A 24803-nucleotide genomic window follows, 5' to 3' on the forward strand; every position below is an offset into this window, starting at 1 on the left:
CCAAGTTTCTGTGATGCCTACTAGATCATACCTTTCCATCCGCATGAGAAGTTCCAGCTCTTCCTTCTTATTGCCCATGCGTCGGGCATTAGTATAAAGGCATTTGAATCCTTTTACTTTTGGTTTCCTATAAGCTGGCCTTGCTGGTTGGGCTGCCCCCATCGATCTCCTTCCTTACACTCCCTATGTTGATCGTCTCCTTCCCCTTGTGGCTTCAGTTCAAAGTTCTCCTGATGAATCTCCCCAGGTTCCTGCCAAACACATTCTTCCCCAGCTTCAATAAGTGCAATCCATCAGGTCCTAGTAGGCCTTCCTCAAGAAAGCCTATCCCATGGTCCCAGAAACCAAATCTCTCCTGCCGGCACCAACTACGCAGCCACTGATTCACCTCCATTATCTTCCTCTCCCGATGCATTCCTCTTCCATTGACAGGCAAGATTGAAGAGAATACCACTTGTGCCATTTGCTTGAGCTTCCTCCCCAGATCTTGATAGTCTTTTTTAATAGGAGCGATGGTATTCGGGGACATGTCATTCGTTCCCACATGGACCATCACAAATGGGTAGCAATCCGTAGATTTGAGGAGTTTGGGCAGCCATTCTGAAATGTCTTTAATTTTTGCCCCTCGCAAGCAACACACCTCTCGGGTTAGGGCGTCGGGCCCAGCCACATAGCAATCCATTTCTCTTAGCAGGGAGTTTCCACTTACCAGTACTCTCCTTTTTTTTTTCTTCTCAACTCTATTTCCTTCTGTCCCCGTGGCCTCTTCACTTTGTCTTAGACTTTGTTTTGGGTCCCCTTTCCTCGTTGACCCTTGTACCTCCTCTGCAAGGGCCTGAAATCTATTCTGGAGCTCCAAAGGCTCCGAGAACAGTCTCACTCAACGCCACTGAGTCTTTTTCCCAACTGTCTGCAGAGCCTCCGTAATGAGGTCAATCCCCTTATCCTCTTCAGGACTGGTTGTATCCTCTTTATTCCGAGTTGCACGGCTCTGGTCTATGAACTCCTCCCCTTTCTTACTTTATAATAATGCTGTCTTCTAATCCCCTAATCCTTTCTTCCAAAAGTCTTACCAGCTTACACTTGGGGCAGATGTAGTCCATCTTGTCTTCTGGGAGGAAGGCAATCATGTCACACTCACTGCAGATGATGGGATGAGTGTCCTGGAGGTCCATTGTAACTTGTAGTGAGTGCAACTACTAGGGAAATATAATCTACTGATTCTAATTGCTGGGCCAAGAACCCCAGGCCAAGAGCCCTTTGTCTCTCGCCCTTCGGCTCGCACCAAAGCCTCACACCTCTGGCAGGGAGCAGCCCTTTTTAATCCTCCCAGCTATTTAGGACTGTAATGTTAGACAGGCAATCATTAGTAGTTCTATGATTACTGCAGAGTGAGACTTGTCCTTACTGAATATTTCTCCATACCAAGTCTATATCTCTGCACATATATAACTAGATGTCAGAGAACGAAAAGAAACATTTAGTCACATGAACAAATTTTGAGTCCAGTAGCACCTTTAAGACGAACAAAGTTTTATTTGAGATATGAGCTTACATGTGTATGCACATTTCTTCAGATACAATGTATCATTCAGACATTGTATCTGAAGAAGTGTGCATGCACACAAAAGCTCATACCTTGAATAAAACTTTTTTGGTCTTAAAGGTGCTATTGGACTCATAATTTGTTTTGCTGCTTCCCAACAGAATTTAATCATATGAGTCACTAACAGGAATCTGAAGTGATGCTGCCCAGAAACAGCTTTATAATCTCAATAGTTACTAGATTCCTGTGCTTAGACAACTTTTTTTAAATGAAAGAATATCCAATACAATCTATTAAACCTTTAATTTAGCCAGCGTTACATCTTTCAGGATTAGGACAGCAGACCTCCAGGTAAGGCACAGAGTTCTCTAGGAACTGTTCTCTACAACTGATCTCCAGACTACATAGACCACTTCCGCTATAGAAAATGCTGGATTTTGTGGGTGGAATCTATGGCTTCACATTCATGTTTAGCTCTTTTTCCAAAACCCCAGGCTCCATCCCCAAATGACCAGGAATTTCCCCAGCCAGAGCTTGCAACTCTATTCAGGACCTGTAGTTCTAGTTTATAAAGGCTGTAATCATGATTTGTTGCTGCACACCTCTGGTATTACTGGGATTCATGTGTGGCAGTACTCAATATATGAAACATATGTTTTCTTCCTTGATATGAACTCAGCTAATGAGTGCTGTCAGTTGGGATGAGAATATCAATAACAACAGTTAACTAGTCTCAGGGCCATTCCGCACTCATTCAAAATTGCACAATGGTTGCAAATTGAAATCGCTACTGATTTGCTGTTATGCACAATGCCGTTGACAATCTGCAACACTCCTGAAACCGATCCGCAAAAAGCGCTTCATTATAGCACTTTCAGGGAAATCCCAAAAAGTGGATTCACCCTCCGGAAAGCGCTACACTCTTGCAACCAATCTGGAACACTAGCGGGAAAGTTCTGTGCGTTACCATTGTTGCGGTTTCTGCAAAGTCCCTCCCCCTGGCTCTCTCCTCTGATCTTCCAGCGAAGCGATCGCCATTTTTTTTTCTTGGAGCGAGCGGAGATCAATGCACCGGCGAGCCTTCGTTTACCCAGTGAGGCTTCCCTGGCTGCAGTCCCTCCCCAGAGCTGTTTTAAGTCACCAAGCACCAAGCAACACACAGCCCTGTTTGCTGATTTATTTTCCCTTTATTTTTCACTCTATTTTTGGACGAAAATCGTGCCCGTGCGGGGGGGGGGGGTATTTTTTTTTCACTTGAGGGAGCGTGGCAATGATGAAACAGCAGCTCAAACACCACCTGCTAGGTAGATGGGTCTCTCCGTTGCAACGAATCAACGCAGATTCGTTGCAACGTGTCTGTTTTTTTTTTAAACACCTTCCTTAAAGGGAAAGGGGCTTTTCGGGAGCATGATAATGGCCGCCCACTGCCTGCTTGATGGCCAGGGGCGGGACAAAGCTCGGCAATATCGCTTCCTGGTTAGCGATTTTTGCTGATACCGGAAACCTGTGGGAAATGATAGAAACGCAACTGGATTCCACTACAAAGGGAGGTATGCATAACGACGAATTCCACTATTTAAAATGGCATTTTTTCCTTCCGCAACCAATTTGCTACATAGATCGTGGTGCGGAATGGCCCTCAGTCTATCCTTAGTAATAACAGTTTTTATTGAGTTAAGTATATAAATGAAGTGGTGTTTTGCAACTGAGATGGATTTGCACAAATAATTTTACTTCTTTTTCCAACTAAAGGGAACAAGTTGTGTAGGCTCAACTGTGTCTTCCCGATTTTTTCTTATAATACCATAGAATCATAGAATCATAGAGTTGGAAGGGGCCATACAGGCCATCTAGTCCAACACCCTGCTCAACGCAGGATTAGCCCTAAGCATCCTAAAGCATCCAAGAAAAGTGTGTATCCAACCTTTGCTTGAAGACTTCCAGTGAGGGGGAGCTCACCACCTCCTTAGGCAGCCTATTCCACTGCTGAACTACTCTGACTGTGAAAAACTTTTTCCTGATATCTAGCCTATATCGTTGTACTTGAAGTTTAAACCGATTACTGCGTGTCCTCTCCTCTGCAGCCAGCAGAAACAGCATCCTGCCCTCCTCCAAGTGACAACCTTTCAAATACTTAAAGAGGGCTATCATGTCCCCTCTCAACCTCCTTTTCTCCAGGCTGAACATTCCCAAGTCCCTCAACCTATCTTCATAGGGCTTGGTCCCTTGGCCCCAGATCATCTTCGTCGCTCTCCTCTGTACCCTTTCAATTTTATCGATGTCCTTCTTGAAGTGAGGCCTCCAGAACTGCACATAGTACTCCAGGTGTGGTCTGACCAGTGCCGTATAGAATGGGACTATGACATCTTGTGATTTTGATGTGATGCCTCTGTTGATACAGCCCAAAATGGCATTTGCCTTTTTTACCGCTGCATCACACTGCCTGCTCATGTTTAGTTTACAATCCACAAGTACCCCAAGGTCTCGTTCACACACAGTGCTATCTAGAAGCGTATCCCCATCCAGTAGGCATGCTTTTCATTTTTCTGACCCAGTTGCAGAACTTTACACTTATCTTTATTAAATTGCATCTTGTTCTCATTTGCCCATTTTTCCATTGTGTTCAGATCTCGTTGAACTCTGTCTCTAGATTCCGAAGTATTTGCCAGTCCTCCCAATTTGGTGTCATCTGCAAACTTGATGAGTAGTCCCTCCACCCCCTCATCTAGATCATTAATAAATATGTTAAAAAGTACCGGGCCGAGCACCGAGCCTTGAGGTAACCCGCTACTCACCTCTCTCCAGTCTGATGAAACACCATTGACAACAACTCTTTGAGTGCGGTTCTCTAACCAATTCCCTATCCACCTAACTATCTGAAAATCCAGATTGCAGTCCTTCAACTTATCCATCAGAACATCATGGGGAACCTTGTCAAAAGCTTTACTAAAATCCAAGTAAATAACATCAACCGAATTTCTCCGATCCAGCAAACCTGTTACTTGGTCAAAAAAGGAAACTAGGTTGGTCTGGCAGGACCTGTTGGAGACAAATCCATGCTGACTTCCTTGGATCACCAAATTGTCCTCCAGATGTTTGCAGATCGCTCCCTTTAATATCTGCTCCATTATCTTCCCCACAACAGAGGTCAGACTCACTGGTCTGTAGTTTCCTGGGTCATCCTTCCTCCCTTTTTTGAAGATCGGAATAACGTTTGCTCTTTTCCAGTCCTCCGGGACATCTCCAGTCCTTAAAGAGGTTCCGAAGATGATGGACAAGGGCTGTGCAAGTTCTCTGGAAAGTTCTTTGAGTACTCTCGGGTGCATTTCATCTGGACCAGGGGATTTGAACTCATCCAGTGCAGCTAAATGCCTCTCGACAACATCTCTATCCATGTTAACCTGCCACCCAGACACTATCCGTTGGCTACAGCCATCTCTAGATGTGCCTAAACACTTTGACCTGTGGGAAAAAACTGATGTAAAATAGGCACTAAGCCTTTCTGCTTTCTCTGCATCTTTCGTTAGAGTTTGTCCATCTGCACCCAACAGTGGGCCTATTGCCTCCTTGACTTTACGTTTGCTCCTCACATAACTGAAAAATCTTTTCTTGTTACAATGGGCTTCCCTGGCCAATCTTAGCTCACTCTCAGCTTTGGCCTTTCTGATGATTGATCTACAGTGCCTAGTAACCTGTAGGTACTCTTCTTTAGAGCTCTGTCCTTCCCTCCATTTCCTGAACATTTTCCTTTTCTTTCTTAGTTCCTCTTGAAGTTCTCTGTTCATCCAAATAGGCTTCTTAGAGCTCCTGCAGTGTTTTCGTCTTTCTGGAATAGTCATTGATTGAGCATGCAATAGCTCTTGTTTGAGTAGCGCCCACCCTTCACATGCTCCCTTCCCTTCCAGCATTCTCATCCATGGTATGACACTCATCATGTCTCTGAGTTTATTAAAGTTTGCCCTACGAAAATCCAACATCCGCGTCTGGCTACAAGCTTCCTTGGCTCCCCATCTCAAAAGGAATTCTATGAGGACATGGTCACTTCCCCCTAGGGTCCCCACCTCCTTCACCTCATCCACCAACTCTTGCCTGTTGGTCAGTATTAAGTCCAGTATGGCTGAACCTCTTGTGGGTTCAGCTACCATTTCATAAATGAAATTGTCAGCCAGGCAGGTCAGAAACTTGCATGACTGAGGACGCTTCGCAGAGTTTGTTTCCCAGCACACATCTGGCAAATTGAAGTCACCCATGATGACAAGGTCCTGCCGCTTGGATATTTTCTCAAGCTGCTCACAAAGTGCAGCATCCACATCCTCTCGTTGATCAGGCGGTCGGTAGCAGACACCAACCACCACACTGTTTGTTTTCCCCTCGATTATTTTCACCCAGATGCTTTCCACTGCAGATATGCTCTCCTTCACTAGAATTTCCTGACAGGTAAGCCCTTTCCTCACATACAGTGCCACTCCTCCACCTCTTCGATCTATTCTGTTTTTTCTGAACAGTTCATATCCATCCACCATTACATTCCAGTCATGAGAATCATTCCACCAAGTTTCTGTGATGCCTACTAGATCATACCTTTCCATCAGCATGAGAAGTTCCAGCTCTTCCTTTTTATTGCCCATGCTTCAGGCGTTAGTATAAAGACATCTGAATCCTTTTACTTTTGGTTCCCTATGAGCTGGCCGTGCCGGTTGGGCTGCCTCCGATAGTTTTCCTGCCATACACTCCCTATGTTGATCGTCTCCTTCCCCTAGTGGCTTTAGTTTAAAGCTCTCCTGACGAATCTCCCCAGGTTCTTGCCAAACACATTCTTCCCCAGTTTCAATAAGTGCAGTCCATCAGGTGCTAGTAGGCCTTCCTCAAGAAAGCTTATCCCATGGTCCCAGAAACCAAATCTCTCCTGCCGGCACCAGCAACGCAGCCACTGATTCACCTCCATTATCTTCCTCTCCCGATGCATTCCTCTTCCCTTGACAGGCAAGATTGAAGAGAATACCACTTGTGCCCCCATTTGCTTGAGCTTCCTCCCCAGATCTTGATAGTCTTTTTTAATAGGAGCGATGGTATTCAGGGACATGTCATTCGTTCCCACATGGACCATCACAAATGGGTAGTGATCCGTAGATTTGAGGAGTTTGGACAGCCTTTCTGAAACATCTTTAATTTTCGCCCCTGGCAAGCAACACACCTCTCGGGTTAGGGGGTCGGGCCCAGCCACATGGCGATCCATTCCTCTTAGCAGGGAGTCTCCAATTACCAGTACTCTCCTTTTTTTTTTCTTCTCAACTCCATTTCCTTCTGTCCCCGTGGCCTCTTCCCTTTGTCTTAGAGTTTGTTTTGGGACCTCTTCCCTTGTTGACCCTTGCACCTCCTCTGCAAGGGCCTGAAATCTATTCTGGAGCTCCAAAGGCCCCGAGAACTGTCTCGCCCTTCGCCGTTCAGTCTTTTTCCGAACTGCCTGCAGACACTGAACATTTTCTAGATATGTATTTCTTCTGAGGACAAGCCTAATTCTACCCACTCTAGTGATAACTTGGCCTTAATGAAATATACCCATCACAAAGTTTCAATAGATGGCAAAATTTAAGGTTATAGGAGTATACTGTGTCTCAATAGTAAAACAAATTACAAAATGACTCCAGGCCAGACTCTCTGGATAAATATGGGGACATCACAGCATCAATCAACTATATCCTGGCTTATTTCCATTAGTACAAAAACAAAATAAAAACACCCATCCCACATTTACTTAACAAACTCTTTGTTGTTTCTTGTTGGCAGATTTAAAAGTGGCACATTTGAAAACAAAAGAAAAAGGAAACTCTTAACAGCTATTTTCAAAAGAGGCATGTGATCAAATGTCTGCTTTAAAATTATGGTCAAACTGTAGCAATTCAGATTGAAAACTTTAGAATTCCTACCACCGGTTTCCAACACATAAAATTTAACAATTCTGTTTTTATGTATCACTAGTAATCAAGCCCGCTGTACGTAAAATACAGCGGGTGCTAGGCATGGGAGCCCCCGGCAGTCGCGCGGAGCGCGGCTGCCGGGGGCTCCCTTGGTCGGCAGCCTGATGCGGCGAGAAGCGCTTCACGCCTCTCACTGCATCAGGCCGCCGGCAAAGGAGCAACTGCGAGCCGCGCTGTGCGCGGCTCGCAGTTGCTCCGGCGGGGACTCGGAGGGACCAATCGGCAGGCGCAAAGCACCTGCCGATTGGTCCCTCCAGTAGTCTGTTCAGAAGAAGGGGCCAATCGGCACCCTTCCTCATCACGGACACATCCCGCCTCCCAAGCCCTTATCCTTTTATTTAGTCCGTGACGCCTGCGGCGCCGTGGAATGTGTTAAGATTTTCAGTCAAAGTTTGTTGGTGCAGTCTATAAAAGTAAGCAGATGGTTCATGCAATAGTCCACAATAAATTACAGCAGTTAGAAAGACAGTTATGTAGCTAGAAAGGCAAAGAATCTGAGCTACAGATGGGATTATAGATAACCCTTCCAGTTTTTAATAATCTCCATAATTTATGTGCAAGCAAGAAATGCAAAGATGTCTAATGTGACTTCTTGACGAAGAACAAATCACTTCTATTCACTCAGCCAATGCTTCATGGTCCAGTTAACTTCTTAATTAAAGGCAGCAAGATGCTCATGTTCCATGCAAGTGGCATGGAAAATAATTTTTAGTGTGCAATATGTTCAGTTGGGAGTTTAGGATGCTCAGCTTGCTTCTAGGGAATCTGATGTGTCTATCATTTTTTTCTTTCAAACTAGCACAAAAATGCACGACCACTGTGAGGCCGGAAAAGTATATCAACTTCCCAGTGGATGTGAGATCATTAAACTTATTTTAATAGTTCATTACCTGGTCAAGTATGACCAACCATGATAAAAGGACTTCTGAAAAATGTCTTCTCTTACTTGAGAGTTAAATAGCTAAACTGTTTGATTTCAGATATTTTTAAAATGCTGTTGCAATTCTACTAGATGGATTTAATAACCAGTTAACACACTTTCAGGCATGCACCCCTAGACAGATGAATAAATGCTCCAAGCAGGATCTCCAGCATGATGCAACAGCAATGTTTCAGACACATATCCATTGTTTTTTAGAAGCTGAGAGTTGGATTTAGTTCAACATTCTTTCTACTCTTTCCTCAGACTATTGCCCTGTTTTGTTTTTTGGCTTTATAAAAAAGCCAACAGTATACCTCCTCTATATAGCCAATGGGGGTATGCAAAATCAATGGGGGTATACAAAAAGAGATGTGAGGTTGATCTGAAGTATGCCATCTTTTTTGAGTAGGCTGCCTCCTACAGGGGAAGACTTTCTCCTTTCTGCTTCAAGAACAGAAAAGCCAAGAAAAGAAACAATGTCCTATACCTATTTATGAACTGGAAAGCACATGAAACTTACATGGCTTTATAAGCATGAAGACACTTGAAACTTACAAACTGTCCTTAGGCATGTGAAAGTGTTGATACCTGTGTTCCCCAGTGGAAGCTTCTGCATCTGCAGGGTTACAGTTTGAGAAAGAAGAGGGGGAGCTCTGTTTTGCTCCCAGATTTGCAGTGCAAACTTACATACATTCTCAGAAGTAAATCTCACTTAGGTCAATGGGACTTATTCTCTAGTAAATTTGTTTACAGGACTTACAGAGCAAATTTAATTTGTACAAATTTGCACCAAGAGCCAAATAGTCGTGTCACAGCCAAAATGGATGTGACACGACTATCACGAGAACACTGCCACCATTTTAAAGTCATCCTATAATACTGTGAGGCCTGATCCTGGTTGGGTCCACAGCATGGTACTCCTGTCCCCTCCCTTTTCCAAGCGCTGATAACAACCAAGGGGAGTTTTTGTGCACGCTGGGGTCTTTGTGAGTGTATGAGAGAGCCTTAGTTTGGTGTACTGTGGACCTGACTGGTTTGGTGTACTGTGGGTGCTCATCTTCGTCCGGGAGGCTTTCTCCTACAGGGCTCTTCCTGTGCCAGTGATTGGGAGAGTGGAGTGTGTCGGCATTAGCATGGACTAAATCGAAAGCTTGGCCATCTGGTTGGTATACCATCTGCCCAACTCACCATCAGATGCCCTGTCAAGCTTACTGGAGGCAGCAGCCAACTGGGCATTGCAGTTCCCGAAGCTATTAATCCTTGAGGACTTCAATATCCATGCGGACGCGATGCCCTCAGGTTATGGCTCAGACCTGGTGTCGGCCATGGCAACACCGGGGCTTTTGCAATTTGTTGCTGGGCCCACACATAAAGCCAGCCACACCCTCGACCGGATTCTTGGTGCAGGGATAGAGATGCGGCTTTAGCCATGCCATGGCCAGACCACTACACCCTGCAGGCCCGGCTCAAGATCCCACCCCCTCCCCAGTTGGGCGGCAGACATATTTTTGTCCGCCCACGGAGACTTATGGATCCTACTGGATTCTGGAATGCTCTGCCGGACCCGATGCCTCATAGAATCACAGAATCATAGAGTTGGAAGGGGCCATACAGGCCATCTAGTCCAACCCCCTGCTCAACGCAGGATCAGCCCTAAGCATCCTAAAGCATCCAAGAAAAGTGTGCATCCAACCTTTGCTTGAAGACTGCCAGTGAGGGGGAGCTCACCACGTCCTTAGGCAGCCTATTCCACTGCTGAACTACTCTGGCTGTGAATTTTTTCCCCCTGATATCAAGCCTATATAGTTGTACTATATTACTGCACGTCCTTTTCTCTGCAGCCAATGGGAACAGCTTCCTGCCCTCCTCCAAGTGACAACCTTCCAAATACTTAAAGAGGGCTATCATGTCCCCTCTCAACCTCCTTTTCTCCAGGCTGAACATTCCCAAGTCCCTCAACCTATCTTCATAGGGCTTGGTCCCTTGGCCTCCTGGCAACTCACTGGCAGCTATGGTGGAGGACTGGCAGTCCCACCTGTCGGCCGCTATAGACCTGATTGCCTCTAGACTTCCTCTCTGCCCTCGATTCAAATGGATGCCATGGTATACGGGGGCGCTCCAGGAGAAGAAAAGGGAACTGAGACGACTAGAGCGAGTGTGGTGGAAGAATTGGGACATCTTGGAGGGCCCATAACCAGCCTGTGCTGAGGCAGCTGCATTGGTTACCGGTTCCTGCCCAGATCCGGTTTAAGGTACTGGTTCTTACCTTTAAGGCCCTTCACGGTCTGGGACCCACATACCTGAGGGACTGCCTTTTGCCCTATGTCCCCCGCAGGGCTTTGCGTTCTGCGGGGACAAATCTGTTGGTCATCCCTGGCCCCTGGGAAGCGCGTTTGGCCTCAACCAGGGGCAGGGCCTGTTCGGTCCTGGCCCTTACTTGGTGGAATGAGCTCTTGGAAGAGCTACGGCCCCTGCGGGAACTTCCGCCATTCCGCATGGCATGCAAGACGGAGCTTTTCTGCCAGGTCTATGGTTAAGGCCGATGCGCAGAAGGAGATCTGGACCCGCACTTGCCATCAAGGGCTATTAGGGGCGGATTAAAGGATAAGATCAACCTCTCTGTCCACCATGAGGTTTTAGTAAAGATTGAGGTTTTTCCCACCGATTATGGATGGTTTTAAGTGGAGGAACCAGTTTGGGATTGTTTTAAATTATTTATAGGTTCTATTGGGGTTTTATGTATCCGGGTTTTTATATTTCTGTTAGCCACCACAAGCCCTTGTGGGAGTGGCGGGGTAAAAATGTAATGATAGATAATGATAAATGATAATAAAATGGACAATATCAAGGGTGGAGAACACCCTTAGTTAAATACAAATACAAATCTCATCAAAAACCTGTCTAAAAAGCTTTTAGTCAAACTTGGAATATATAGGTCATTATTTATTTGAATTTATCATACCTGCTGCTTTGAAAACAATACCTTTAAGCTTTATATGTAAACTTAGCCTGAGAGAATAAATGTAAGAATGGATGATTGTAGCATGCCTTCTGACTAGAATTACCAGCTCTGGGTTGGGAAACTGCTGGAGATTTGGGGATGGATCCTAGGAAGGGCAAGGGTTGGGAAGTGGGGGGGGGGACTTCATAGGGCATAAATCCACAAAGCAGCTATTTTCTTGGTATTCTGAGAGTATATCTCGTTTAACTCCTGTTTTATAGTTAAAGCACTAACTGTTTCCCACTTACACTTATATGTATGCTTTTTTCGAGCAAATATTTTGATATAAGAATAAGCAAAAGATAGTTATTAAAGGAGTGAATTGAATATACTTGAAATTAAATGATGTGTTCTGAACCCACGTTGCCTCCTTCCTCAATTAGAATACAAACTTTGAGGAGAATCAGGGCCTCTTTTTGTATGTGTCTTATCTGAATAGGCACCACTTGTGTTATAGTTCCATTCACATAGATACAGATGTTAGTGCATTAATACAATTTGTACAGCCAAGTCCAATCCTTGCGAGGCTCCCATGAAATCAAAAGATTGCTAGTGGAATATTTATGCATAAGAGGGATTTGGTCTTGAGAATATTATTATGCACTGAGCTGATAGTGTAAATTTATTATAGTAGATGAAAAGATAAAGAAACTTAATTTCATCTTTTACTGTTCTTTATCTACTATAAATATGACCAGCATTTGCAGATTTACCATATGAGAAAATAACATTAAAGCCAGCAGAACATATACAGTGATGCAGTTTGCTTAATTTGCAAGTGCCTGACAGTACATTACATCTTTAACACTCTGCTCTATTATATATTTGTGAAAAGCCCTCCTGGGCGGAGACTGTCCGGGAACTGTCCAGGCCCTGTCCAGTGCTAAACCAAAAAAGGAACAAAACCCAACCTTAACAGGTAGGAACTCAAAAGTTGAGCTGAATAATAAAAATAATGTAAAACTTGTTAGTTGTTTATTATAGTGCACAATTAAAAACAGAATAAAAACTTCTTAAAAACTATACCAAACTAACAGCACATAGAACCAAGGACCAAATGCGTTTCGACCCTTCCGGGTCTTCCTCAGTGGTCAAGATTATGATAATGCACTCTATATAGAAATATACCTATATAGAACTCTGTATAATGTATAGCTCAATGGTTGAGTGGGATCTGTAATGTGTAAATTTTATCCTTTTTGGAGAAAAATTCCTATGTTATGTCCCTAAAGTCACCACTCTTCGCTATCATTAAGTTCAGTACTCAGAGTGTAATCTCATGTGTGTCAGAAAAAGCTATGTCTTTAATTTTCGCCCCTGGCAAGCAACACACCTCTCAGGTTAGGGGGTCGGGTTTAGCCACATAGACATTTCAGCGGGAGAGCAAGAGGGCACCTATGGTGCTAAGGTTCACAGGATTGCCAGATGGCCGGAATCTAATCTCTACAGTTACAGCCTTGTTGAGACTAGGCTGTTCATGCAAGGTTACTAAAGGGAGATTGATAAAGTAACGGAAGAAAACTCCTACTGGGAACGCAGAGGAGTATTAGACCTTGAGGACAGATTTACAGGTTTACAACCCCCGACCTTGCTAGCCTTCAAGAAATGAAACTAAACGGGCATGAATAGAGGTTCATGACATGACAAAGCTGGGCCCTAAGGGGAGGTAGGTGTTTCTAAGAGCAATGCAGAAAGGTCTGTGAGGGTACCTGTGCTTTCCTGCAGTGGGGGAAGCTTTCCCCTTCTGCCAAGCAGTTGACTAACAAAAAAGCCTTTTCTCACTTAGAATACTACTTTGGCCAGCCTTGTTGCTGGATGGAAAATGCAGCCATACCGAACAAAAAACCAGCCCTGATTACCTGCCATGGCTCCTGCTGCGAGGGAGAGAGACAGGGAGAGCTGCCCAAATGAGTCCTCATTCCCTGCTACAAACAGCCCTGATTATCTCCTATGGCTCCTGCTGCAAGGTTGCAATGCTGCAAGGTTGCATTACCTGGTTGCAATGGGCTTTCTTGCTAGTTATAATTATAATCCAGAGCAGTGGTTCTTAACATTCCTAATACTGCAAAGTTAGAATCATAGAATCATAGAGTCGGTAGGGACATCATGGGTCATTTAGTCCAGCCCCCCACACTATGCAGGACACTCACATCCCAATCGCTCATCTACTGTAACCTGCCACCCCTTTGCCTTCACATAATCAGCCTCTCCGTCAGATGGCTATCTAGACTCTGTTTAAAAATTTCCAAAGATGGAGAACCCACCATCTCGCGAGGAAGTCTGTTCCACTGAGAAACCACTCTAACAGGAACTTCTTCTGGATGTTTAGATGGAATTTCTTTTGAATTAATTTCATCCCATTCATTCTGGTCTGTCCCTCCAGGACAAGAGAGAACAATTCTGCTCTATCCTATTTATGGAACCCTTTTAAATACTTGAAGCTGGTTTTCTTCTATGATTCTATGATCAGATCCCCTCTCAGTCTTCTCTAGGCTAAACAGACCAAGCTCCCCCAACTTTTCTTCATACGTCTTGGTCTCCAAATCCCTCACCATCTTTCTTGACATCCTCTGGACACGTTCTAGTTTGTCAACATCCCTCTTCAATTGGGGTGCCCAAAACTGAACACAGTACTCCAAGTGAGGCCGAACCAGAGCAGAGTAAAGCTGTACCATCACCTCCCATGATTTTGACACTACTCCATTTGATATAGCCCAAAATCCCATATGCCTTTTTAGCCACTGAGTCACACTGCTGACTTATGTTCAATGTATGGTCTACTAAGACTCCTAGATCCTTTTCGCACATGCTACTGCCAAGACATGTCTCCCCCATCTTGTATTGGTATAGTTGGTTTTTCCTACCTAAATGCAGAACTTTACATTTGTCCCTATTGAACTTCATTTTATTCAGTTTAACCCACTTCTCGGACCTTTCAAGATTGTCCTGTATTCTGTTGCTGTCTTTAATTGTGTTTGCTACCCCTCCCAGTTTAGTATCATCTGCAAATTTAATATGAACCAAATAAAGTGATTCTGAACCATTAACAAGTACCCTCTGCGTACGATTTGCCAACCAGCTATTGATCCACCTGACAGAATTAGGATCCATATTGCATTTTACCAACTTGTCAACAAGAATATTATGTGGAACCTGCTGCACAGGAACATCTTGGAGGACCCACATCCAGCCTGTGCTGAGGCAGCTGCATTGGCTACCGATTGCTCGCCAGATCAGATTCAAGGTTGTTGTTTTACCCTTTAAGGCCCTCCGCAGTCTGGGACCCACATATTTGAGGGACGCTTGGTGCCCTATGCCCCCCGTAGGGACTTACACTCTGCGGGGACAAAGTTGTTGGTGATTTCCAGCCCCGGGGAGGCACACCTGGCCTCGACCAGGGCTAGGGCCTTCTTGGTTCTGGCCCCTACCTGGTGGAATGAGCTCCCAGAAGAGCTGCAGGCCCTGTGGGATATATCAGGTTTCCACAGGGCCTGCAAAAACGGAACTCTTCCACCAGGCCTATAGTTCAGGCCAGCGACTCCTTGTAAGATTGGCCCCCCCTTCCACTCTCAGGGCTATATATGCAGTGCTCTCTGGTCTCCTCCCTGGGAATGCCGCCGCTGTCGGGTTCATTGGGTTCGATGGTTTATTTGTTTTTGTAGGATGTTTTTATGTATTAGGGGTTTTATGGGTTTTTGTATGTTGTTATCCGCCACGAGCCTTGGAGGAGTGGCGGGCTATAAATCAAAGTAATAATCACAATCACAATCACATCCAAAGCTTTACTGAAATCCAGATAAACTATGTCCACAGCATTCCCCTGATCCAGCAAGGTAGTGATTTTCTCGAAAAAAGAGATAAGTTTGGTCCGAAGGGCTCTTGCCAAAGGGCTCTTGTCCTGTGGCTGTTGGCCTGGGGTTGTTGGCCTAGCACTTAGAGTCTGTAGCTTATATTTTCCTAGTAGTTGCACTGCCTAGAAGTTACGATGGACCTCCAGGACACTCATCCCATCATCTGCAGTGAGTGTGACATGATTGCCTTCCTCCCTAAAGACAAGATGGACGACATCTACCCCAAGTTTTAGCTGGTAAGACTTTTGGAGGAAAGGATTAGGGGCTTAGAAGAGAGGATTATTACTCTGAAAGAAATTAAGAAAGGAGAGGAGTTCATAGACAGGAGCTGTGCAACTCTGAATAAAGAGTCCTGAAGAGGATATGGGGATTGACCTCCTTAAGGAGCCTCTGCAGACAGTTACAAAAAAGACTCAAAGGCATAGAGCGAGATGGTTCTTGGGGCTTTTGGAGCTCCAGAAAAGATTTCAGGCCCTTGCAAAGGAGGTGTAAGTGTCAACGGAATAGGCTGCCTAAGGAGGTGGTGAGCTCCCCCTCACTGGCAGTCTTCAAGCAAAGGTTGGATACACACGTTTCTTGGATGCTTTAGGGCTGATCCTGCATTGAGCAGGGGATTGGACTAGATGACCTGTATGGCCCCTTCCGACTCTATGATTCTATGATTCTATGATTCTGTGAATCAGTGATTCTCAAATACTGTGATTTGCTCATTCTCTGTAAAACACTCTATTTCTGTATATGACTTCTATGTTTCTGCAGGTAGGAAGAGTACCTGACATAGTTCAGAAATAAAATTTAACTCAGGGACTCCAATGCCCTTGTATTTAATACACAAGGTACTAGGAACAAGGCTTTGCAATGTTCATGCTTGTTCTATGGCACTGATCATGTGAATACAGTTGTGCTCAATGCATCATTGTTAAGTCATATCTTACAATGCCTTCCAGGCTCTTATGAATATTTTCTTTGGAATCCACAAATAAATTCACAACTGGTTTCATGTCTTGAATTGTACTCAGTAGAGAAAATGGTGACATTCTCAGCAATTATCTTTCTACTCATGACTATTCCCTTTTAAAAGTTGCTAGTTCATACTTCCACTGTGTTGCCACTGGCTGATCTAATCTCAGCAAAATGAGTGCAAGCAGAAGGATGTACTTCTATCATCTGTGTCTGGTTTAATTCTCTATCAGTTTTGGCAAGAAAGACAAGGTAGGCTGCCACAAGTAACAGTTGCAAACTACCTGGCATATCATATGTGAGGTAAAAATTAATAAAACTGACTAAACTATTAAGAAATTATTGTCAACACATATAGCATTTTATTGCAGACTAGCTGTAAAACCACTGCATGCAGAAATGCAGTGGGTGCTAGCGGGAGGCAGGTGGGGGGGAGGGCTGGGGAGGCTCGTAGAGGATTCCCAGCCGCTTGGCCATGGCCCCCTCTCCACGCGGCAGGTGTAAGGTGCAGCAGGGCCCCACGGTGGTGGCACTTACCGTATTTGGGTGGTGCAGGGGCAGCCAGCATTCTCCTGCATGGATTGCTCCACTGACAGTTTGCCGTTGCTTCCGTATGGCTGCCGCAGCCTTGTGGCTGTTGGCGCAGTTTCCTAATCGGCAGCAGCAGCACCTTCTGCTGCCGTAGCCCTCTTTGCTTGTGGCCTGTCACCAGCAGTGTTGCTGCTGCCATGTCCTGTTGGTGGGCTCTTTCCCACTTTTGCTGCCGACTTCGCCTTTGCTGCTGCCTCCTTCTTGCTGCAGCTGGTGGCTCCAGTGAGGGCTGGTGGCATTCTCTGTGCTGGCTCATTCCCATGGTTGCCGCCAGTGCCCTTGCTGCCTCCATTTTGCCATGTGAGGGCTGACCGCGTACTCTGGGCCGGTCATTCCTCGCTTTCACCGCCGCTGCTTCCTTCTTGCCATGGCCAGTGGCTCCAGTGAGGACTGACCACGTCTTCTGGGCCAGGCCCTTCTCGCTTTTGCCGCCTGCTCCTGCTTGCTGTGGTTGGCAGCTCCCGAGAAGGCTGGCGATGTATCTCTGCTGGCCACACCCTGATTGGGTTGGATTCGAGTCTACACACTGTCCAGAGGCTGGATACACTCCACCCCCAGACAGTTTCCCAAATATATGTAGGAAAACATGGATAAGGATTTGCTTTATCTTCGGAATCCAGATAACAGAAATGTCCAATGAAACACAGTAAATGGTACACGTATGTACTAGGTGGACCTCCCCCCCCCCGCAAAAAAAAAGCGCTCATGTTTATTATGAAGTCACTATTTGTTCCCAACAGGATAGCTAATCAAAATTCTGTATACACTATCAGTCTCTCAATGGATATTAGCCAAGGTAGAATAAACACAGTGATTCAAGGTAATGTTTCTCATTGCTGGATGTTGAAGACAAATAATTAGAATCATAGAATCATAGAGTTGGAAGGGGGCATACAGGCCATCTAGTCCAACCCCCTGCTCAACGCAGGATCAGCCCTAAGCATCCTAAAGCATCCAAGAAAAGTGTGTGTCCAACCTTTGCTTGAAGACTGCCAGTGAGGGGGAGCTCACCACCTCCTTAGGCAGCGTATTCCACAAATGAACTACTCTGACTGTGAATTTTTTTTTCCTGATATCTAGCCTATATGGTTGTAAGGTAAAGGTAAAGGTAAAGGTAAAGGTATCCCCTGTGCAAGCACCGAGTCATGTCTGACCCTTGGGGTGACGCCCTCTAGCGTTTTCATGGCAGACTCAATACGGGGTGGTTTGCCAGTGCCTTCCCCAGTCATTACCGCTTACCCCCCAGCAAGCTGGGTACTCATTTTACCGACCTCGGAAGGATGGAAGGCTGAGTCAACCTTGAGCCGGCTGCTGGGATCGAACTCCCAACCTCATGGGCAGACAGTTCCAGACAGCATATCGCTGCCTTACCACTCTGCGCCACAAGAGGCTCATAATATGGTTGATATGGTTGTACTTGTGATTTAAACCCATTACTGCGCGTTCTTTCCTCTGCAGCCAATGGAAACAGCATCCTGCCCTCCTCCAGTGACAACCTTTCAAATACTTAAAGACGGCTATCATGTCCCCTCTAAACCTCCTTTTCTCCAGGCTGAACATTCCCAAGTCCCTCTTCATAGGGCTTGGTCCCTTGGCCCCAGATCATCTTCGTCGCTCTCCTCTGAACCCTTTCAATTTTATCTACGTCCTTCTTGAAGTGAGGCCTTTAGAACTGCACACAGTACTCCAGGTGTGGTCTGACCAGTATACAATGGGACTATGACATCTTGTGATTTTGATGTGATGCCTCTGTTGATACAGCCCAAAATGGCATTTGCCTTTTTTACCGCTGCATCACACTGCCTGCTCATGTTTAGTTTACAATCCACAAGTACCCCAAGGTCTCGTTCACACACAGTGTTACCTAGAAGCGTATCCCCCATCCAGTAGGCATGCTTTTCATTTTTCTTACCCAGATGCAGAACTTTACACTTATCTGTAAACCGCTCCGCAGTTATAAATAAAAGAGTAAGGGCAAGTTGGGAGGAGTTAGGGCGGGCTCTGTCCAGGATAAAAACTCGGAGGGGCGAAGCGACTCCTGCTTCGGCCCTCCGAGTGTCAATCCTGGACCAAGGAGGCAATGGGGAGGCGTGCGAAGTGCACCTCCTCATTGACTCCTTGGCTGCCATACACAACGCTTCGATGTGGGGAAAGGAGCAGGTCAAAGACGCACGTCAAAGACGCGGCGGCCCTGCTACTTTCCAGCCGCACGCCCTCAACACTTCGACGGGGAGCCGGCCAGCGATGCCACGGTCCCAGGATGCCTTCCACCTCCCACATACCCGCCGCCAACCTCAAGGACCCTGCCGCTGAACAAGGAAGAAGCTCGGCCACTGCCCGCTCTCAACTCTGCTCACGGATGATACTGCCCTCCCTTCCCTCAGTACCCCCCCCCAACATCTCCCCCTTCACCGACTCCCCCTTGCTTCCCTCCTAAACCCTATCCCCCCACACCACCCTTAGCCCCGCCACCCACCCACACACACTCAGACAAGACCTTACCCCCTCGGAGATTGGCACCTTCTCCCCCGCCACGCTGCGAACCGCGGCAAAGGCGCCGTCTGAACGCCTCCGAGCAGCCGCCGACCCAGCATCCCCATGCCTCGCTGACGCTATCGAGCCTCCACCGCAGAACACAGTTAGGCCGCAAGACGATCAGAAGCCTGGCCCGCCGGAAGCTTTCCGCTCTACACCCCGGGGATGAGGATGCCTGCTTCTGCGACCCACGCCGGCCCCGGGTGCACAGAAGCCTTGGGAACTCGGCCCTGGGGGAGGGAACCTCTAGCGCCCATTTTATTTAAAGATAAAATAGGCTTTAAATCCAGTCTGTAATAAATTGCATCTTGTTCGCATCTGCCCATTTTTCCATTATGTTCAAATCTCATTGATTCAATGAATCAAATCTCTATCCTCTGAAGTATTTGCCAGTCCTCCCAATTTGGTGTCATCTGCAAACTTGATGAGTAGTCCCTCCACCCCCTCATCTAGATCATTAATAAATATGTTAAAAAGTACCAGGCCGAGCACCGAGCCATGACGTACCCTGCTACTCAACTCTCTCAAGTCTGATGAAACACCACTGACAACAACTCTTTGAGTGCGGTTCTCTAACCAATTCCCTATCCACCTAACTAACTGAAAATCCAGATTGCAGTCCTTCAATTTCTCTATCAGAACATCATGGGGAACCTTATCAAAAGCTGTACTAAAATCCAAGTAAACGATATCAACCGAATTTCTCCGATCCAGCAAACCTGTTACTTGGTCAAAAAAGGAAACTAGATTGGTCTGACAGGACCTGTTGGAGACAAATCCATGCTGACTTCCTTGGAACACCAAATTGTCCTCCAGGTGTTTGCAGATCGCTCCCTTTAATATCTGCTCCATTATCTTCCCCACAACAGAAGTCAGACCGACTGGTCTGTAGTTTCCCGGGTCATCCTTCCTCCCTTTCTTGAAGATCGGAATAACGTTTGCTCTTTTCTAGTCCTCCGGGACATCTCCAGTCCTTAAAGAGGTCCTGAAGATGATGGACAAGGGTTGTGCAAGTTCTCCGGAAAGTTCTTTGAGCACTCTCGGGTGCATTACATCCGGCCCAGGGGATTTGAACTCATCCAGTGCAGCTAAATGCCTCTCGACAACCTCTCTATCCATGTCAACCTGCCTCCCAGACACTATCCTTTGGCTACGTCCATCTCTAGATGTGCCTAAACCCTTTGACCTGTGGGAAAAAACAGATGTAAAAGAGGCGCTAAGCCTTTCTGCTTTCTCTGCATCTTCTGTTAGAGTTTGTCCATCCGCACCCAACAGTGGGCCTATTGCCTCCTTTACGTTTGCTCCTCACATAACTGAAAAATCTTTTCTTGTTACAATATACTTCCCTGGCCAATCTTAGCTCACTTTCAGCTTTGGCCTTTCTGATGATTGATCTACAGTGCCTAGTAACCTGTAGGTACTCTTCTTTAGAGCTCTGTCCTTCCCTCCATTTCCTGAACATTTTTCTTTTCTTTCTTAGTTCCTCTTGAAGTTCTCTGTTCATCCAAATAGGCTTGTTAGAGCTCCTGCAGTGTTTTCGTCTTTCTGGGATAGTCATGGATTGAGCATGCAATAGCTCTTGTTTGAGTAGCGCCCACCCTTCACATGCTCCCTTCCCTTCCAGCATTCTCATCCATGGTATGACACTCATCATGTCTCTGAGTATATTAAAGTTTGCCCTACGAAAATCCAACATCCGTATCTGGCTACAAGCTTCCTTGGCTCCCCATCTCAAAAGGAATTCTATGAGGACATGGTCACTTCCCCCTAGGGTCCCCACCTCCTTCACCTCATCCACCAACTCTTGCCTGTTGGTCAGTATTAAGTCCAGAATGGCTGAACCTCTTGTGGGTTCAGCTACCATTTCATAAATGAAATTGTCAGCCAGGCAGGTCAGAAACTTGCATGACTGAGGACGCATCACAGAGTTTGTTTCCCAGCACACATCTGGGAAATTGAAGTCACCCATTATGACAAGGTCCTGACGCTTGGATATTTTCTCAAGCTGCTCACAAAGTACAACATCCACGTCCTCTCATTGGTCAGGCGGTCGGTAGCAGACACCAACCACCACACTGTTTGTTTTCCCCTCGCTTATTTTCACCCAGATGCTTTCCACCGTAGATATACTTTCCTTTACTAGAATTTCCTGACAGGTAAGCCCTTTCCTCACATACAATGCCACTCCTCCACCTCTTCGATGTATTCTGATTTTTCTGAACAGTTCATATCCATCCACTCTTACATTCCCGTCATGAGAATCATTCCACCAAGTTTCTGTGATGCCTACTAGATCATACCTTTCCATCAGCATGAGAAGTTCCAGCTCTTCCTTCTTATTGCCCATGCTTTGGGCGTTAGTATAAAGGCATTTGAATCCTTTTACTTTTGGTTCCCTATGAGCTGGCCTTGCCGGTTGGGCTGCCCCCATCGGTCTCCTTCCTTACACTTCCTATGTTGATCGTCTCCTTCCCCTTGTGGCTTCAGTTTAAAGCCCTCCTGATGAATCTCCCCAGGTTCCTGCCAAACACATTCTTCCCCAGCTTCAATAAGTGCAGTCCATCAGGTGTTAGTAGGCCTTCCTCAAGAAAGCCTATCCCATGGTCCCAGAAACCAAATCTCTCCTGCCGGCACCAACTACGCAGCCAGTGATTCACCTCCATTATCTTCCTTTCCCGACACATTCCTCTTCCCTTGACAGGCAAGATTGAAGAGAATACCACTTGTGCCCCCATTAGCTTGAGCTTCCTCCCTAGATATTGATAATCTATTTTAATAGGGGCGATGGTATTCACGGACATGTCATTCGTTCCCACATGGACCATCACAAATGGGTAGTGATCCGTAGATTTGAGGAGTTTGGGCAGCCGTTCTGAAACGTCCTTAATTTTCGTTGAGCATGACTGTTAACATCCATGTGTATTTGTGATTTTCTCAAAACATATGGCTGACCATGACCAACAGCAGTGCATCAAATTAGACAAATCTTGTATGGCAAGACTATTCTTCTTTTCAGATTCTCTGGAAATACAATATTTTTTTCACTACCAAAGCTAATAATTCCTCCTTTTACTGAGTCAACTGATTCTCCATTCCCCGTACCATAGTGCAGCCAATCTAATGCATAATTACAAGATAACTGTATAGTTATATTGATAGTTAGTAGTGGAATATTTTAAACATTAAGACAGACAGAAATTAGGGGAGTTTTTTGTTTACATTTCTGGAAACTTACTGTCCTAGATCGTATTTCTTTAGCGTAGAGAGGTTTCAAGAATTCTGAATCTCCTTCCAGCTTTAAACCTTTTTCTGTAATTCTCAGGTTTCCCATTCCATCCTGAAAAATACAAAAACTCCCCATTAGCTATGATTTTCTAAACAATTGATTGTCAATAAAGTATTGGTTGGAAAAGAATCACTTGCATTATCCTTTTGACTCATGCTTTGTGAGAGAACTGTGTTTCAAGTAATCTGTTGTGCCACCCCCCTCTAACCATTTATTCAGATGAAAGATGCCCTTTAGCAAGATATGACAGGCTGGCATTTAAAGTTAACACAAAACCATTCATTGTAATGTGTCTAGCTTTTAACATTTATATTGATATTGTCCATTTATGACAAGCTCTCAGACAGAGCTGCCATATAGTAGTATCTATTAAATGGAAGACTTGCATTTGTGTATGCACAAAAAACTAAGCACTCGGGAAACATAATTATTTAACTTGGTTTTTCTGCACAATTAAAAGCTTTATTTAGAATTCTAATCATGCCAGGTTTTTCTCGAGGAAACAAATATCTTCAACAAGGTGGTTATACAGATTCAATTATTTCTCCATAATTTTATACTTAAAACAAAACCATGTTTTTGAAACACTGAAAAGCATCTTGCTAAAGTCAGAAAGAATAACAGAATCGTAGAGTTGGAAGGGGGCATACAGGCCATCTAGTCCACCCCCCTGCTCAACGCAGGATCAGCCCTAAGCATCCTAAAGCATCCAAGAAAAGTGTGTATCCAACCTTTGCTTAAAGACTGCCAGTGAGGGGGAGTTCACCACCTCCTTAGGCAGCCAATTCCACTGATGAACTACTATGACTTTTTTCTTGATATCTAGCCTATATCGTTGTACTTGTAGTTTAAACCCATTACTTTGCGTTCTTTCCTCTGCAACCAACAGAAACAGCATCCTGCCCTCCTCCAAGTGACAACCTTTCAAATACTTAAAGAGGGCTATCATGTCCCCTCTCAACCTCCTTTTCTCCAGGCTGAACATTCCCAAGTCCCTCAACCTATCTTCATAGGGCTTGGTCCCTTGGCCCCAGATCATCTTCGTCGCTCTCCTCTGTACCCTTTCAATTTTATCGATGTCTTTCTTGAAGTGAGGCCTCCAGAACTGCACACAGTACTCCAGGTGTGGTCTGACCAGTGCTGTATACAATGGGACTATGACATCTTGTGATTTTGATGTGATGCACCTGTTGATACAGCCCAAAATGGCATTCGCCTTTTTTACTGCTGCATCACACTGCCTGCTCATGTTTAGTTTACAATCCACAAGTACCCCAAGGTCCCGTTCACACACAGTGTTACCTAGAAGCGTATCCCCCATCCAGTAGGCATGCTTTGCATTTTTCTGACCCAGATGCAGAACTTTACACTTATCTTTATTAAATTGCATCTTGTTCTCATTGGCCCATTTTTCCATTGTGTTCAGATCTCGTTGAACTCTGTCTCTATGTTCCGGAGTATTTGCCAGTCTTCCCAATTTGTTGTGATCTGCAAACTTGATAAGTAGTCCCTCCACCCCCTCATCCACATCATTAATATGTTAAAAAGTACCAGGCCGAGCCCCGAGCCCTGAGGTACCCCGCTACTCACCTCTCTCCAGTCTGATGAAACACCAATGAAAACAACTTTGAGTGCGGTTCTCTAACCAATTCCTTATCCACCTACCTATCTGGAAATCCAGATTGCAGTCCTTCAACTTGTCCATCAGAACATCATGGGGAACCTTATCAAAAGCTTTACTAAAATCCAAGTAAACGACATCAACCGAATTTCCATGATCCAGCAAACCTGTTACTTGGTCAAAAAAGGAAACTAGGTTGGTCTGGCAGGACCTGTTGGAGACAACTCCATGCTGACTTCCCTGGATCACCAAATTCTCCTCCATATGTTTGCAGTTCACTCCCTTTAATATCTGCTCCATTATCTTGCCCACAACAGAGGTCAGACTCACTGGACGATAGGTTCCGAAGATGGTGGACAAGGGCTGTGCAAGTTCTCTGGAATGTTCTTTGAGCATTTCGGGTGCATTGCATCCGGCCCAGGGGATTTGAACTCATCCAGTGCAGCTAAATGCCTCTCGACAACCTCTCTATCCATGTCAACCTGCCACCCAGACACTATCCTTTGGCTACA

The 24803-nt window shown here is 45.4% G+C and overlaps 1 protein-coding gene across 2 annotated transcripts in view; it reads right to left on the bottom strand.

Annotated features, from left to right (window-relative positions):
- The window catches only part of SGCD (sarcoglycan delta), a 349857-nt gene that overhangs the window by 213033 nt on the left and 112021 nt on the right, over window positions 1-24803 (bottom strand). The window contains exon 3 of one of the 2 annotated variants that reach the window (XM_077326432.1): window positions 22620-22721. The exons of the other annotated variant lie outside the window; for it this stretch is intronic. Coding sequence (XP_077182547.1) covers window positions 22620-22721 — 102 coding nt within the window. The remainder of the gene's footprint in view (window positions 1-22619; window positions 22722-24803) is intronic. 2 annotated transcript variants of the gene reach the window in all.

This window comes from Paroedura picta, chromosome 3, assembly GCF_049243985.1.
Source record: "Paroedura picta isolate Pp20150507F chromosome 3, Ppicta_v3.0, whole genome shotgun sequence".
Taxonomy (NCBI): Eukaryota; Metazoa; Chordata; class Lepidosauria; order Squamata; family Gekkonidae; genus Paroedura; species Paroedura picta.